The 17,971-nt window shown below is 42.4% G+C and overlaps 1 protein-coding gene across 2 annotated transcripts in view; it reads left to right on the forward strand.

Annotated features, from left to right (window-relative positions):
- The window catches only part of znf804b (zinc finger protein 804B), a 477,554-nt gene that overhangs the window by 374,478 nt on the left and 85,105 nt on the right, over positions 1–17,971 (forward strand). The window contains exon 2 of one of the 2 annotated variants that reach the window (XM_033012714.1): positions 1,545–1,685. In XM_033012714.1, coding sequence (XP_032868605.1) covers positions 1,545–1,685 — 141 coding nt within the window. Of the gene's footprint in view, positions 1–1,544; positions 1,686–17,971 lie in introns of those variants that run through there. The other variant, XM_033012720.1, reaches the window with a different exon arrangement.

The raw sequence follows: 17,971 nt of genomic DNA on the forward strand, positions 1-17,971 counted from the left end.
ACAAAATAAAGCTTGAGTCCCTATTGCAATCAGGGCAGTTCATAGTTCGGAGTTTAGTTGGAGTTCGAAGTGTTCAGTAGCCTGATGGATGTTGGGAAGAAGCTGTTCCCGAACCTGGACGTTACAGTTTTCAGACTCCTTTGGCTGTGTCCATTTTCTCACCATCACAAGCCATCTTAAGACATAAACATGTCCTACTCTGCTAAAAAAAACAAGAATTTTCATGATACAAAGATATGCTCTTTTTTAAATAATGGACTTGCCAGTAGCTCGGTAAAGTAACTTTCATTCTTTTTTATGACATATTGATCTACACACCTTTATTTTTCTAACATTTATTATGTTTATCCCCATTTTGGTTGTGCTGCATTATAGAAGAAAAATCACCAGCATATAATGGGCCTCATTAATAAAATATTGCGTTCATTTTTTGGCAGCAACTTTCTATATAATTGTTGACCATCTGACTGGACTGACAGACCTTGACCCCTTAAACTACTTTTAGTTCCTTCTCCCCAAAATGGAGTATCTCTCAAATATATCAAATTTCCACTGCCATCTACGTGCCACTCTACTAACCTGTGACTCATGAACTCATCCACACTCTCCATATTGTGTGAGAAAATACTCAATAGTATAGATCAACTGCTTCTCAGTAGAGACCAATAATGTTTCCATATAGATAACAGAACAAATGAAGGAAAAATAATATGGCAAGGTATTAATTGTACTTGCAATCTGTCAACGTTCCCAGAATAATTATAAACTTAATCTAAGCTTCTAATACAGCTTCACTTTAGACTGAAGTCAAAATGAACTGTAACGCTGTGTGTTGGGTTGCAACTGTGGAAGCGGACCCTGGATCAGGACTGATGCAGGGTGTCAACCCAAAATGTTGACTATCTCTCTGGCCCCACCAATGTTGCCTGATCTTCCAGGTTCCTCCAGCAGTTTGTTTGTTTTTTGCTTCAGATTGCAGCATTTGCAGTCCAAGTGTCTTTCTTTATTTTAGGCTGCAGTAATGGGAGAAGCAGGGCAGAAATAGGAGACATTATGCAACACAAACTATTTTATGCACTACCAGAAGTTACTACTTTTAGCTGGAGCAATGGATTGTCTGAAGAAGGCTGCTGATCTAAAATGTCACCGATCCATTCCCTCCAGACATGCTGCCTGGCCCACTGAATTACTCCAGTGCTTTGTTATACACAATTGATTTTCTGACTCTTTTCGAAGGATGGGATTATCATACACATCTAACAGTTCTCTGTTCTGACCTATTGTGAAATATTGAACCGTAGGATATGGTATTATTTTACTTTGCAGTGAATTCAGCCTCTCATTTATTTGCTCCATTGAAAAACTCCCCAGGGTGAAAGGTGATGATAGACACCAATTTCCTTTTTGACTTTTCTCTCCAATTTAGCGTGTTTGAGAACCGTTGCCATGGAAACCATACTTTGCCAAGGTGTACGTTGTCTCTGCTCACTCACGTCTCAGTTGAGTACTACTAACATGATAACCTACCAATTTTATCTCTGCAGGATGCCGGAAAGGAGAAGGCCATAGCAAAAGCGCTTGAGGACCTGAAAGCCAATTTCTACTGTGAACTGTGTGACAAGCAGTACCACAAACATCAGGAATTTGATAATCATATAAATTCCTACGACCATGCTCATAAACAGGTTGGTGGCAGTTTGTTCATTTAATTAGACTTAAAATTTAATGGAAGGACACTTATGTCAAGAGAATTATCCATGAAGAAGGCATCAATTAAACAGAAGAACATCAACATAATTTGCACCTGCCAGATCATTACCACAGCTGAATATATTTTAATTGCAGCCATGCATATCACAGATCGAAATAAAGCATTGGGTATATTTAGGCAGGAAATCAGTTGTTGTTGCCTCTGCGTAACTCCGGATGAGTAAATACATCTTGGCTTCTGCTGCCGTTTATTGCAAAAATATTTGGATCCAGTTTTGCAATTTGGCCATCACTATATCTCTTTCATGTATCTGAAATCTACCTAATAAATATAATTAACTAGACTAAGTGGGACCCGTTGGGTCCCAGCATCACACAGGGGGGTTGGTCCCCCAACGCAATATTCCACCTCTCCACCAATTCCAATATTGGTGGCCAGTGGGGGCTTTCTGGAGTGCTAGTATGGGTGTTGTGGGCTGAAGGGACTGGCTTCCAGAGGGCTAGTATGGACATTGTGGGTCGAATGGATTCTTGGGGTGGCGGTTCAGTCACTCAAGTCTGTTGTGCTGACAGCTCACTCACGACTGGTGGGCTGGCTGTTGACTCACGGCTATTCCTTGAAATTCCATTTCAAGCAGGGTGCAAGGCCACCAAATTCAAGTGCAGTTTCTTACCATTTCAAGCAGGGTGCAAGGCCACCAAATTCAAGTGCAGTTTCTTACCACTTAAAGCAGGTTGCAAGACCACCAAATTCAAGTGCAGTTTTATACCATTTCAAGCAGGGTGCAAGGCATTAAAGACAGTGAGGCATGCGTGACCTCTCCATCTTGCAGAGACTGAACCACTCCCACACTTCTGGGTTTTATAGACCCTCCCCCCTCCCACCAGAAGGGGCATGGCCTTCATGGCTTGATTGACAGGAGAGAAAATCTCAACATTTTTTAAACACTAATAAATCTTTTATTTTTCACCGATGGGAAAAATCCTCGGCACCTGATAAGCGGATGGGGACTCTGAGTAAGATGGTCAAAAATCACAGCCGTACGTGGTAGCGTTTTTTTCTAAAATCAATATAAAACGCAAACAGGAAGTGGTCAAGATTAGACTTTTAATTATATTGAAGGCAAGGCAACTTTAATTAGGCAAGGCAACTTTAATTAATCAAGGCAACTTTAATTAGGCAAGACAACTTTAATAAGGCAACACAGCTTTAGCATTTCCAAACCAAAGGCAACACAGCTTTAGCATTTCCAAACCAAAGGCATCACAGATTTAGCATTTCCAAACCAAAGGCAACACAGCTTTAGCATTTCCAAACCAAAGGCAACACAGCTTTAGCATTTCCAAACCAAAGGCAACACATCTTTAGCATTTCCAAACTATATTTTCAAACCACATTAAGGGCACTGACAGGTCAGTAAAACCACTCACAGTTTAGTAGACATGTTTTCAGTGTTATTCACAGCTCAGACTGAGAGACATGACCCTCTCGCTCCCCCCATCTTGCAGAGACTGACTGAGGCACTCAACACTTCTGGGTTTTGTAGTTCCTCCAGAAAGGGCGTGGCCTTCAGGAGTGAGAATCTCAACATTTTTTAAACACTAATAACACTTTTATTTTTCATCGATGGGAAAAGTCCTCTTGTCCTGCGCAGCGGAGGGGGACTCTGAGTAAGATGGCCAAAAATCACAGCCGTAAGTGGCAGCGTTTTTTGTAAAATCAATATACAGAACAACAGGAAGTGGTCAAGATCAGACTTTTAGTAATATAGATTTAAATATATTGATATATAGCCTGATTTAAATAGTTTGAACGTGAAACATATAAAAAACAGTCAAAAACAATTCTTAGTTCTGTGTACACAACCCAAGTTTCTAGACAGATACTTGGGTTGTGTATATTTCCTTTCTGGGCTGCCACATTGGACTTCCTATGAGCTCCTGCTTTGGCAGTCCGATACAGTTTGACCAGGGAATCTTCCAGCCGAACTTGCCCTGTAAGACCCATTGTAGGAATATCAAGATTATCAATTTCAATGGAGAGAAATGGGTTTCAAGGGGAAGAGGCACAAGGATGTCAATTTACATTTTTCAAACAAATTTACTAGAAACGATACCTGTCCATGTTCCCCAGAGATGCTGCCTGACCCACTATGTTTTTTGTCTTCCAATGCTTAAAGTGTTCTGGGTTTTCTGTATTAATTGGTTTAAGTAGGCTAATCATGTTGGCTGTGGTTGTTGCTAATGGTGGTAACTACGCAGGATATCAAACATGTGGTGACTAAGCATCGGAACTAGTAGCCAGTGCTCTGGAACATTATCCAGAGAAAGGAGTTCAAATCCCACCATGTTCAAATCCCACCATGGCATCAGGAGAATTCGAAGTAGTTTATTAATAAAGTAACATTTTTATAACCATGAAACGATCAGAGATGGCTGTAAAACTACACCAATCACTGCCTGGCTGTCATATAGAAGAGGGGCTTCCTGAAGGGGAGGTTAACGAGATCACTTTCTAAATCTGGCCCAAATCAGAATGGGAGTGCAGGAATTGCGTGTGGCGATTTGAGGCAGTGGGCCAAGTCTATCCCAATCTGTTCAAGCAGGAACTGCAGATGCTGGAAGATCGAAGGTACACAAAAATGCTGGAGAAACTCAGCGGGTGCAGCAGCATCTATGGAGCGAAGGAAATAGGCGACATTTCGGGCCGAAACATTGCCTATTTCCTTCGCTCCATAGATGCTGCTGCACCCGCTGAGTTTCTCCAGCATTTTTGTGTACCTTCGATCCCAATCTGGTCCATTGTTTCAGTACCCCATTTCATTTTTAATATTTAGTGAATATTTTTGAAGTTGACATTGACTTTGTTTTACATGTTTAATAGCAGATTAAGCCTGGGGCCAGCATTCTGTTGGTCTTGTTTAATTTCTGCTGTGTGATGCTGCCTATGGCTAGAACGGTAAGCACGTTGGTGCTTTTTCAGGGTGTTACAGGCAGGGTAGCGGCAAGTGTTGGTGCTCACCAGAACTTCAGAATTACATTGAAAAATGTTTTTAAAAAATCAGTACTGCATTCATAGCTGAGGATTTGCCACTGGTCTCTGAAGGAGCTCTCTAGTTATTGGGTGTCAACTTGAGAATGATCTATTTACATCTCCTCTGTTTTCTGTCCCTTAAACAATCCTCTGTCTATGCTAGTTTATTACCCTCAAACCCACGAACCCTATCTGCATGACTGCATCCTGTTCTCTGAGCATTTAAATCAAGCACAATAGTGTTACAAGGGATTTCCATCAGTGATTTGTATGGTGGTTTTGACACTGCACCAGATTTACACTCCTATGAAGTATTAAACCAAGCTATGTGAGAATATCTCCTCCAGGGAGTCACAACTTGTTCACTTTATAGTCTGACTGAGCCCCGAGTCTGGATTTAGACTGTCTATTTAGTGCGGTTTATTGTTGTCTAGAGTAGAGTTGAGCTTGAATCTGCTTCTGGCTGCACGATATATGAACCTGACTGTACTTGACGCTGTAGAGAAAATGGAACAGCACCTTTATGAAAACGGTATTCATTGTAAGACCATAGGCTCTAAAATTCATCAAAATTAAATTCTGACATTTACCTTCATCACCATCTCCTGTGAATACACTGGAAGATAACTGTCAGGATTTAATGCTGATGAATTTTACTGACGCAAGGCTTCTATCGTGCCTCGTGGGCAGGAAGCTTTCTGCCTGCTGGGTGCCTCCTCACTTCAGAATAATTTTTTTAAGCAATTTTTTTAATGAACCGTGGCCTAGATCTTACCATTCTGGTGACAAATGCCACGGCTTCCCAGGTTCTAGATAGATGTCATCCCCCTGACTACTCCACTGACAATATGCCCAAATCATCTGTAAAATAGGAGACATCAGGATGGGTGATGAAAGTCTCTTCCATCTGGTGTTATCACCTGGAATCATGGCACTGAGGGTTGGAACTAAAGGAATCATCCCTTTAGCACTGTGATGAGGAGAGGGGAAAGATTTAATATCAGAGGGGCAGCGTTTTCACACAAAGGGTGGTTGGCACATGGAATGAGCTGCCAGAGGAGGTAGCTGAGGCGGGTACTATATTAACATTTAAAAGACATTGGACAGGTACTTGCAAAAGAAAGGTTTAGAGGGCCAAACATGGGCAGGTGGGACTAGTGTAGATAGGGCATCTTGGCCAGCAAGGGCAAGTTGGTGTGAAGGGTCTGTTTCTTTGACACCATGTGTATTTGGACCCCCTATCCCAGAGCTCAGAGGTTTGTCATTCTACACATTCAACACAGGGCAGAAAGCAATAGAATGGAATTAAGGAATGAACCAGCTGAGATTTTATTGAGTGTTAGAGCAAGCTTGAGGGTATCTTCCTGTTTGCACCATTTCCGTTCTAAATCTGTAGCTTGCAGTGATTAAAATATGTTTATTGAGACGCTAACAGTGCATAAAATTCTCATTAGCCTAGCAGATAAAACATTCAATCTGGATATGTAGAAGTCAGTCCTTTTGCATGAGACATCATTTCTTTTTTTATACTTGCATTTGGATAAAGAGCGTCAAACCACAGCATTCAATTTGTACATGAGAAAGAAGTGAATAATGTTTGTGTTTGTGCTAATTACTGTAGTGGCAGAAGTGATTTCTATGCTGCAAGGTATAAAACTTTTACTCCAAACCAAAGATGTGTTTTAAAGGGCACAAAGTGCTGAAGTAACTCAGTAGATCAGGCAGCATCTCTGGAGAGCATTAATCAATGTAATCATTTTCACTGTTTTCTTTGGTACCAAGGGCCAGAAATCAATCAGATGTGGTAGCTCGAAGTATCAGTATTGGTACTGGCTTACTATTGTCACATGTACAGTGAAAAGCTTTGTTTGTGTGTTATCAGTCAAAAGAGGTACTGCTTTACAGCACCAGAGACCTGGGTTTGATCCTGACTACGGGTGCTTGTCGGTACGGAGTTTATAGGCTCTCCCCGTGACTTGCGTGGGTTTTCTCTGAGATCTTCGGTTTCCTCCCATACTCCAAAGACGTACAAGTTTCTAGGTTAATTGCCGGATAGAGAACTGGCTGGCAAACAGGAAGCAAAGAGTGGGAGTAGGGTCCTTTTCAGAATGGCAGGCAGTGACTAGTGGGATACCGCACGGCTCTGTGCTGGGACCCCAGCTATTTACAATATATATTAATGATTTGGACGAGGGAATTGAATGCAATATCTCCAGGTTTGCGGATGACACGAAGCTGGAGGGCAGTGTTAGCTGTGAGGAGGATGCTAGGAGGCTGCAGGGTGACTTGGATAGGCTGGGTGAGTGGGTAAATGCATGGCAGATGCAGTATAATGTGGATAAATGTGAGGTTATCCACTTTGGTGGCAAAAACAGGAAAGTAGACTATTATCTAAATGGTGGCCGATAAGGAAAAGGGGAGATACAACGAGACCTGGGTGTCATGGTACACCAGTCATTGAAAGTAGGCATGCAGGTGCAGCAGGCAATGAAGAAAGCGAATGGTATGTCAGCATTCATAGCAAAAGGATTTGAGTATAGGAGCAGGGAGGTTCTACTGCAGTTGTACAGGGTCTTGGTGAGACCACACCTGGAGTATTGCGTACAGTTTTGGTCTCCAAATCTGAGGAAAGACATTCTTGCTATAGAGGGAGTACAGAGAAGGTTCACCAGACTGATTCCTGGGATGTCAGGACTTTCATATGAAGAAAGACTGGGTAGACTTGGCTTGTACTCACTAGAATTTAGAAGATTGAGGGGGGGATCTTATAGAAACTTACAAAAGGGGTTGGACAGACTAGATGCAGGAAGATTGTTCCTGATGTTGGGGAAGTCTAGGACAAGGGGTCACAGTTTACGGATAAAGGGGAAATCCTTTAAGACCGAGATGAGAAAAACATTTTTCACACAGTGGTGAATCTCTGGAACTCTCTGCCACAGAAGGTAGTTGAGGCCAGTTAATTGGCTATATTTAAGATGGAGTTAGATGTGGCCTTTGTGGCTAAAGGGATCAGGGGGTATGGAGAGAAGGCAGGTACAGGATACTGAGTTGGATGATCAGCCATGATCATATTGAATGGCGGTGCAGGCACGAAGGGCCAGATGGCCTACTCCTGCACCTATTTTCTATGTTTCTATGTTAATTGGCTTGGTATAAATGTAATATTGTCCTAATTTGAGGAAGGACATTCTTGCTATTGAGGGAGTGCATCGCAGATTTACAAGGTTAATTCCTGGAATGGCGGGACTGTCATATGCTGAGAGAATGGAGCAGCTGGGCTTGTACACTCTGGAGCTTAGAAGGATGAGAGGGTATCTCATTGAAACATATAAGATTGTTAAGGGTTTGGACATGCTAGAGGCAGGAAACATGTTCCCGATGTTGGGGGAGTCCAGAACCAGGGGCCACAATTTAAGAATAAGGAGTAAGCCATTTAGAACAGAGACGAGGAAACACTTTTTCTCACAGAGAGTTGTGAGTCTGTGGAATTCTCTGCCTCAGAGGGCGGTGGAGGCAGGTTCTCTGGATGCTTTCAAGAGAGAGCTAGATAGGGCTCTTAAAAATAGCGGAGTCAGGGGATATGGGGAGAAGGCAGGAACGGGTTACTGATTGGGGATGATCAGCCATGATCACATTGAATGGCGGTGCTGGCTCGAAGGGCCGAATGGCCTACTCCTACACCTATTGTCTATTGTCCCTAATGTGTGCAGGGTAGTGTTAATGTGAGGGGATCGCTGGTCAGTGCAGATTCGTTGGGCCAAAAGGGCTCTGGATCGCTAAACTAAACTAAATCATACCATACATGAGTATAATCATATACAAAGGTAGTGTAAAGGGAAAAATACACAATATAGTGTTTCAGCATTATAATGTTAGTTGCAGAGAAAAAAGTACAAGGTATTTTTAACAAGCTACTTAAATTGCATTTTGCAATCGTGCATTATTAGTTAACAAGCACAAAATATTTTAGATGGTGATTAATTCAACACCTTCTCTCAGCATGCATGCAAATTTGCAATCACAGGCTAGCTGAAGATCTATGATAGTAACTTTGACAGAGGCCCCTGCATCAGCCAGAAACCAGTATTGTATTCAGCCTTAATACATTTTGTGCTGTCTTTCAGAATTAAATTTATGGAAAACCGATCTTATTGCATGAGAGCAGCTTCTTTTGGCAATCTGGCATACTGCTGCTCCTATTTCTTATGTTAACATAGAACATAGAACACTACAGCACTGTAACATTGTTGCCCTTCAGCCCACAATATTTGTGCCGAACATGATGACGTTAACATGATCCATATCCCTCTATTCCTTGCACTTTCATGTGCATAACCAAATTCCTCTTATCCATTATAGTACCATTGTCATATCTGGTTCCACTACTCTCTATGTAAAAAGCTTGCCTGGCTACATCTCCTTTGAAATGTCATCTTTTTACCTTATAGCTATGCTCTTTAGCTTTAGTTTTTGTTTTTCGGTTTTAATTTTAGATATATAACATGGAAACAGGCCCTTCAGCCCACCAAGTCTACGCCGACCAATGATCACGCATACACTAATTCTATCCTACACACTAGAGACAATATCCAGAAGCCAATTAAACAACAAACCTGCAATTCTTCAGAATATGCTCCCGGAGAAAACCCTGCATGGGGAGGGTCACAGGGAGAACGTACAAACTCCATACAGATGGCACCCATAGTCAGGATAGAACCTGGCTCTCTGCGCTGTGAAGCAGCAACTCTACCACTGTGCTGCCCTCTAGTTTCGGACAGTTCCACCCCGGAAAAAAGGTTCTGACTGTCTACGCTATCTATGCCTCTCATTATTTTATATACTTCTATCAAGACCCCCTCAACCTCCGATGTTCCAGAGAAAACAATCCAAGTTTATCCCAAAACATTTCATGGCCAAGGCACTTGTTCTCCGTACTGCTGCCGTTGAGTGTTTTAAACAGAGCACAAGGTTGTGTCTGATTTTCTTCAGCTTTCTTGGCAGTGATGGATAAACCATTTTTATACAATTTTTCTAAGAGTGTAAAAGATGTTAAAATTACTATTACATTATAGCATCTGATGAATATTTCTTACTAAAATTTAAACTAGTTTTCATGTCATAAACTGTAACTTTGGAAATAATGCAAAGGTTTAACATTTTTTTTTAGTAACATTCAATTTTCTGTTGTTTACTGGATATTTTGAATTAATTCCCAAAAGTAAAGTTGTACTCTCAAATTTAACTTTGATTTAAACAGAAAAGAGTAAATTGTACAGTTGGTGTACTTTGCTAAAGTTATTCATATTTATTTACAATTGTTAAAATATGAAAACAAATATATTTTAGTTTGAACAAATATAAAATCACTGAATCAATATAAAAATGATTTTTAAGAACATAGGATAGAAATAACAACCCATGTTTTCAAAACAAAGGCTTTTATTTATCATTAAATTCTTGGTATTTCCTTCTGTAACCACAAGGAAGTTTGGTATCTCCGTAAAAGCCTGAAGGAAAGCACACATCCTGAGCTTCCCGTGTGATGCTGAAGCCAATTTCCTGACTGCACAGTACCCCGGCAGTAAAGTGCCAATTTCCTAGTAGCTGCACTGGAAAATAACCTAGTGAACCTGGCACAGTTTCAGCATTTTCAGTAACTCCTTCTATTTCGATGGAGAGCACAGTCTGTAGACAGTCTACATTTCTTTGAGTGAATTGAATCATGTTAAGCGTATTTAATTACTTTCTGGTAATTTAAGTGTTTTCAATGTTTTTTTAATGTTTATGTAGATAATCAAAATGATTAAACAACTGGATAAACCTTGTTGCATGGCCCAACTGGTTGTCAGAGCATTTCTATATGCAGGGCTTCACCATAGAACATGGAACAATATAGCACAGGAACCAGAGCTTCAGCCCGCAATGTCCACGATGAACAATGTGCCAAATTAAACAAATTTCCTCTGCATGTGCAACATCCATATCCCTCCATTCTCTTTCAATTTTGCCCCTGTCACCTTTAGGATATCCCCTCTAGACATTTCTTTTTTTTTAAATTTATTTTATTTTTATTAGAAGTACGGTAAGTTACAATAATACACAACACATATGTCTTAATACATTTTTGTACCGCTTCATTTTTTGAGCTTTAAAAAAAAGATAGAAGTAAAGGAAGTAAGGAAAGTGCGCAAGAGTCGTGAAGGTGCAGGAGAGTGTTGAGAAAAGAAAGCCTCTTAGAAAAGAAGTTAGAGAAGGAAGTAAAGAAAGAAGGTAGACCCTAGAAAAGAAGGAAAAAGAAAGGAGAAACAATCGCTCTATTATAACATTAAACTCCGCAGAAAGGGGACTACCAACCAAGTCCGTTTTTGTTGGGGGGTTTCTTACCCCCCGTTGCCAGATCCTGGCACCTTTTAGTTATTTATTTATTTGTTTATTTTTTAAATTACTATTGCACCTTATGCTTGTAATAGTTCCAAAAACGTAGACCACGTCTTTTGGAAGTGGTCTGCTTTGCCTGCTAAGAGGAATCTCAGACCCTCTAGACATTTCTACCCTAGAACGTTTCTACCCTAGACATTTCTAACCTAACTGCATATCCTTTCTACGGCTCTCAGAAAGTTATATACATCTATCAGGGCTCTCCATAACCTCAAACGCTCCAGAGAGAATAATTATATTTTGCCCAACCTCTTCTTCCCTCTAATCCAGGCATCATTCTGCATTAACCTCTACTGCACCCCACCAAAGCCTCCACATCCTTTTTGTAATGACCAGAACCACATAATACACCAATGGCAGCCTAACCAAAGTCCTGTAAAACCTCAACATCATCACACCCAGCTTCACGACACAAGTAACGATAGCAAGGTCTGCACGGGGCCTTGTCTTCCACATAGTAACTGGCTTCACGGATGAAATTGTCCCTCTACAGTTGGCTGCCATTGAGTGCGGGTCTGAATAATGATTAATTTAAAGCAGAATTAGAACAGAGAACAATACAGCACAGGAACGGGCATTTTAGTGTACAATCACTGACCAAGACCAACTCGTATCCACCTGAACATAATCCTCCATTACCAGCATATCCATGTACCTAACCAAAAATCTCTTAAATGCAAAATCATATCTGTCTCCACCACCAGCACCCACAGTGGGCTCCAGGCAATCACTCTGTCTAAAAAATGTGCTGTGCACGTCTGCTTCAAACTTTGCCCCTCTCACCTTAAATCTATTCCTCTAGTCATTCACATTTACACTTTCGGAAAAATATTGTGTCTGTCTTCCCTATCCACACCTCTTGGTCTGAATAATGACAATTAAAGCAGAATTGTTGCTGGTGATGTAAATTCTGGGTGAAAATTCACTGAACTAACCTTTCTTACACAAGATTTTTTCTTCTGTTTAGTTTAGTTTAGTTTAGAGTTACAGCGTGGAATGCTTCGGCCCAGCAAGTCCGCACTGACCAGCAACCCCCGCACACTTACACTATCCTACACACACTAGGGATAATTTACAATTATACTAAACCTGCAAACCTGTATGTCTTTGGAGTATGGGAGGAAGCCGGAGATCACAGTGAAAACCCATGCAGGTCACGTGGAGAACATTAAGTGAAGCACCCGCAGTCAGGATCAAACCCGGGTCTCTGGCGCTGTAAGGCAGCAACTCTAACGCTGTGCCATCGTGCCGCCCTGTATTCCGAGGATGGAGAGAAAGATTTCTATTATTAGGAACACTGACGATCTGTCAAGAAATTCAGCTCATTGCTTACACTCATGCCTGAATCAATTGCAAGTGCCTCAAATCTAACTAAAGAAACAGATAGTAGTGATTTTTTCTGCACCTATCACCGTATGTCTTTTTGGACATTCATGTTTTCAGTCTCAGAGATACATTATGAGAAACCCCTGTGTATGAAGTGTTGGTATCAGCAAAAATTCTGCTTTAGATGAATCATTATTCGGACCAATATTCAGAACAGTTAACAGGAATGCTGAATAATAAATTTGCTCTGGGATATTAATATTTATTGAAACTGAATATTATTTTGATGCTGCAGAATTTTCGGCCATATCTAAAACTATCTTGGCTCTTTATTTCTACAGCAGACCTTGAACAGTGGATCATATTTAGCTTTTACATTAAGTTGCCAGGGCATGCCAATCAGTAACACATTAAAAATATTCAATGTATTACCAAAATTTATCATGGTGTTCTATCAAGTCAACGAGTGACTCAGAATGTTCTTATGGGTTTATAATTTATATGAGTGAGCTCTAGGCTAGAATTAGTTGCACAAAAATAGCATGGAAATAACATCCTATTGCCATGCCACCACAGTTTTAACTACAGATAAAAAATACAATCTAGAAATTTATTTGTCAATGAAAACATGGATAAAATAACCCTACTTAATTTTTTTTTCTGGGTGGCAAGAAATAGATTGCGTCACCTCAGAATATTTGAAAACCATTGCGGCTCTAAACCTATTGCAATGCCGATTCCAGGGAGTTCTGCCCATTTGGCAGATAAGGTAAAGGAAAATCCAAAGAGATTCCACAAGTATTCTGGGGGCAAAAGAATAAGTAGAAAGAGAATAAGCCCCTATTAGATCAGAGGTCAACGATGTGTGGAGCCACAGCAGATGGGAAAGATTCTAAACCAATATTTCACCTCTGAAATATTTCTACCGTGGAGAAAGACATGTATACAAGGAAACACAGGTAAATAAATAGCGACGTCTTGAAGAAAGTCCACAAAACAGCAGATGAGGTGTTTCACGGCTTAAAATTCATAAAGATGGATAAACCCCCAAATCAAAACATCACCAATTCCTTTTCTCCAGAAATGCTGCCTGACCCACTGAGTTACTCCAGCACTTTGGGTCTATCTTCAATAAATCCACGGGATCTGATCAAGGACATTCTGGTATTGTGTGGGAAGCTTGGGAACAAATTGCAGATCCACTGGCAGAGATATTTGCCTCACCGGTAGCCGTGGGTGGAATGGTGGACGACTGGAGGATGGCTAATGCAGTGTATTTATTTAGGAAAAGCTGCAAGGAAACACCTGGGAATTACATGCAATGAGCCTAAGATCAGTGATGGGGTAAGTTATTTGAGTGGATTCTGAGAGCTTGGATCTGTATGCATTTGGAATGGCAAGGACTGATTAAAGATACGGCACAAGCTCGGTGGGCCGAAGGGCCTGTTCCCACGCTGTATCACTAAATTAAACTAAAACTAAAGGTGACTACGAAGCTTCCTGAGAGCAATGCAGTGGGCAATATCTATATGATATTTAACAAGGCCTTCGATGAAGTACTGCATGGAAGGCTAGTCTGGAAGATGAGATCACATAGGATCCAGGGCAAACTAGCAAATTGGATATAAGTGGTAAAGAACGTAAGTGAGCTGGGGAATGGCAGATGGAGTTTAAATCAGATAAACATGTGGTATTGCATTTTGGTAAGACAAACCAGGGCATGACACACAATAAATGGTAGGGCCCTGGGTAACAGAGACTGAGGAGAACATATACATTGCCCTATAACATGGTAATGAAGAGGTGCCTGACATGTTTCACTCTTTCATGATCAGGAATTGAGACTCCATGTTACAGCTGCAGGGCTGTCAACATTGGGTGAGAGTTGGGAGTGAGAAATTGCGAGAGACCAAGCCCAAGGGAGCGTAGCGACCGGGGCGGGGGGTGGGGGGTGTGGGAGGGGGGTGCACCCCTCCGATTGGTACGGAGCTTTTGCATTTTTTCAGCTTGACATTGTGCAATCTGGTTCATTCTGTGGCGAGTCTTTTGACATGCACTTGAATGCAATATTTATGCTTTAAATTGGATTAGCTATGAATAAGGTTAGGCTAAATTACATTCCTAATTACATTCCACAGTAGAGCCAGGCTCTGATCAACAGATGCAGCACATCAATGATCTTAGTGTATTCATGTATGGAAATCAGATTATAATCAAACACTTGGCCCATGTTAACCAACCTGGGTCTCACTGCGCACCTGGTACTACTACTGATCATGACTCCAGTTTCATACCTTCTCTCATTCCTGACTCTGAGACCAGCCTTACACCTGGCCACCTATTCTACCCTGATCATAGCTGCTTACCTGCTTCGGTTCCCAGTGCTGAACACTCCCATTGTCCCAGCTTTGACTGCACACCTAGTACTATTCCAGACCTTGACTCTGGTTGCACACTTGGCCTTGCTCCTAGCCCCTCTGCACTGACAATATATCTGGCCCACACATAAAGCCCCATATCTGACCCCCTGGATTTAACCTATTACGTTCAAGTCCACAGGTGCTTATCTAATGTGGTAATCTTTTACCCAAAATTTAAGAAACAGTTAGACTGATATATGGATAGGACAGGTTTGGAGGGATATGGACCAAAAGCAGGTAGTGTAACTGGGACATGTTGGCGGGTGTGGGCAAGTTGAGCCGAAGGGCCTGTTTTCACACTGTATCACTCTATGACTACATTATACCTCCACCATGCATGAATGCTTCAAAATAAAGTGGTCAAGTTTTATTGCCATATACTCAAGCGTAGAAACATAGAAAATAGGTGCAGGAATAGTCCATTCGGCCCTTCGAGCCAGCAATGCCATTCAATATCATCATGGCTGTTCATCTAAAATCAGTACCTTTACTGTTTTTTCCCCATATCCTTTGATTTAATTAGCCCCAAGAGCAAAATGTAACTCTCTCTTGAAAATATCCAGCGAATTGGCCTCCACTGCCTTCTGTGGCAGAGTATTCCACAGATGCACAACTCTCTGGGAAAAGAAAGTTTGTTCTCATCTCAGTCCTAAATGGCCAACCCCTTATTCTTAAACTGTGTGTGTCCCCTGGTCCTGGACTCCTCCAACATAGGGAACATTTTTCCTGTGGTTACAGTAAGTGAAAATCTAGCAGGCAAGCAGGATGCTTTCTCCAACCACCCCCATTTGTAGGCCACTATCTTCCATCGCTTCTACCCAGTGCTTGGCACCTACTTCCAGCAGCCACTGGATGTCCTCCAGGATGCACCGAGCCGCAGCCTGGTCCATGCTGATCACCAGAGCGAATTCGGCGCAGCGACTCTAACGGCAGCAGCGCAAAGCTTCCGATGGCCCGGAACTCTTACACTGAGGCTGTTACATGGCCGGAGCTGCAGCGAGTGACTCGCCAGCCCAGCAAACACTCACCAGCCCGGCAAACACTCGCCAGCCCCGGCTCCCCGTCCGCATCTGCCCCCGTGGCTGCTTCTGCTTCCATCCCTCTGTTCCGGCTCTCCGACACCCATGACCAGGCTTCTCAGAGCACAGCAGCGCCTCGTCCAAAGCCAGAGATATTGGAACATGTCCAGCCAAAAAAGTGGGGGGGGGGCTGCAGCTCCCCCCGTTCCATGGCCCATGTGAACATCTCTCTCCTGCCGCTCGCCGGCCTCACACATGTCAGCCGTTTCCCACAAATCCTTAAATTCCGACAGCTGCCGGGAGCAGGACATGGCTTTACTTGCTGCGCTGGGTGACACTCATTCACTGCCCGGTCCTCCAGGATGCACCGAGCTGCAGCCTGGCCCATGCCAGTCACCTGTGCGAAGTCGGCACAGAGAGTTTAACGACAGCGGCGCAACGCTTCCGACAGCCCGGGACTCTTGCACTGAGGCTGCTCCATGGCCGGAGCTGCAGCGAGCGACTCGCCAGCCCGGAAAACTTTTGCCAGCCCGGCAAACTCTCGCCAGCACGGCAAACACTCGGCAGCCCCGGCTCCCCATCCGCATCTGTCCCCCCCGCTGGTTCTGCTTCCATCCCTCCCTCAGCCCCGCCTCTCCAACACCCGCGGCCCGGGCACTTGATATGAGTTTTGAAATTTTCGTTGATCACAGAATTTCTCACGGCAGAGCATGAGAAATTTGTGATCAGCGTGAGAGCGTGAGAATTTGGCCAAATGCGTGATTCTCACACTCAATGCGTGAGAGTTGGCAGCACTGCAGCTGTAGAAGATGTTGGTAAGGCCACATTTAGGGTATTCTATACAGTTCTGGTGCCCCACTATAGGAAGAATATCAGTACTGGAAAGGGTGCAAAAGAGATTTATGAGGTTGTTACTGGGATTGGAAGATTTGAGTTCTAAGGTGAAGCTGGATGGGTGAGGACATTTTTTCCCTGGAGCGTAGGAGGTTGAGGGGTAATCTTATAGAGGTGTATAAAACCATAGATAAGGTGAGCAACCATCGCTTTTTTCCCAGGGTATGGGAGTCAAAAAAACTAGAGGGCATAGGTTTAAGGTGAGAGGGGAAAGACTTATAAGGGACCAGAGGGGCAATCTGTTCACCAGAGAATGGTCCATATACGGAACAAGCTGCCAGAGGAAGTGGTAGATTTTGATACAATTATGATATTTAAAATACAACTGGACAGATACATGGATACAACAGGATTTAGTGATATGGATCAGGTGTAAGACTAGCTGGGTTAAGCACCTTGGTTAGTATGGATGTGTAGGGCCAATAAGCCTGTTTCCATTCTCCATGAACCATATGATCAAATATTTTATTGAGGACATGGAGCACTGCAACACACCTACTTGTGGTACATGATTCATTCAACTCTGCAATCCAGTCATTGAGTCAGATTTGTACAGTCAAGAAATAGATCCATTGGCCCACCACAACTATGCTGACCTTCATGCCTATCTACATTAATCCCACTGTCCTGCATTGATTCCATATCCCCTTATGCCTTGCATATACCCCTAAGTCCCTTTATACCTTCTTTCTCATCTTAAACCTATGCCTTCTAGTTTTAGACAGCCCTTGCATGGGAAACAAACACTGGCTATCTACCTTATGTCTCACATAATTTTATACAACTCCGTCATATCACCTTGCAGCCACTTTCCTTCCTGGAAAAACTGTCCCACCCTATCCAGTCTCTCCTTAAAACTCAAGCCCTCCAATCCAAGTAACATCATTGTGGAAAAAAAGACACAGTGTGCTGGAGTAACTCAGTGGGTCAATGTGGAAAAGGTGGATGTGTCTTTTCAGGTCGGGACCCTTCTTCAAACTTCTTTATTGCACCCTCTCTTCCTTAGTTACATCTTCACTGCATTTTGTGATCAGAACTGCACATAATACTCCAACTGCAGCTAACCAACATTTTGTACCACTGTAACACGACACCCTAAAACTTACGATAGACACAAAAATCTGGAGTAA

This window comes from Amblyraja radiata, chromosome 2 (assembly GCF_010909765.2).
Source record: "Amblyraja radiata isolate CabotCenter1 chromosome 2, sAmbRad1.1.pri, whole genome shotgun sequence".
Taxonomy (NCBI): domain Eukaryota; kingdom Metazoa; phylum Chordata; class Chondrichthyes; order Rajiformes; family Rajidae; genus Amblyraja; species Amblyraja radiata.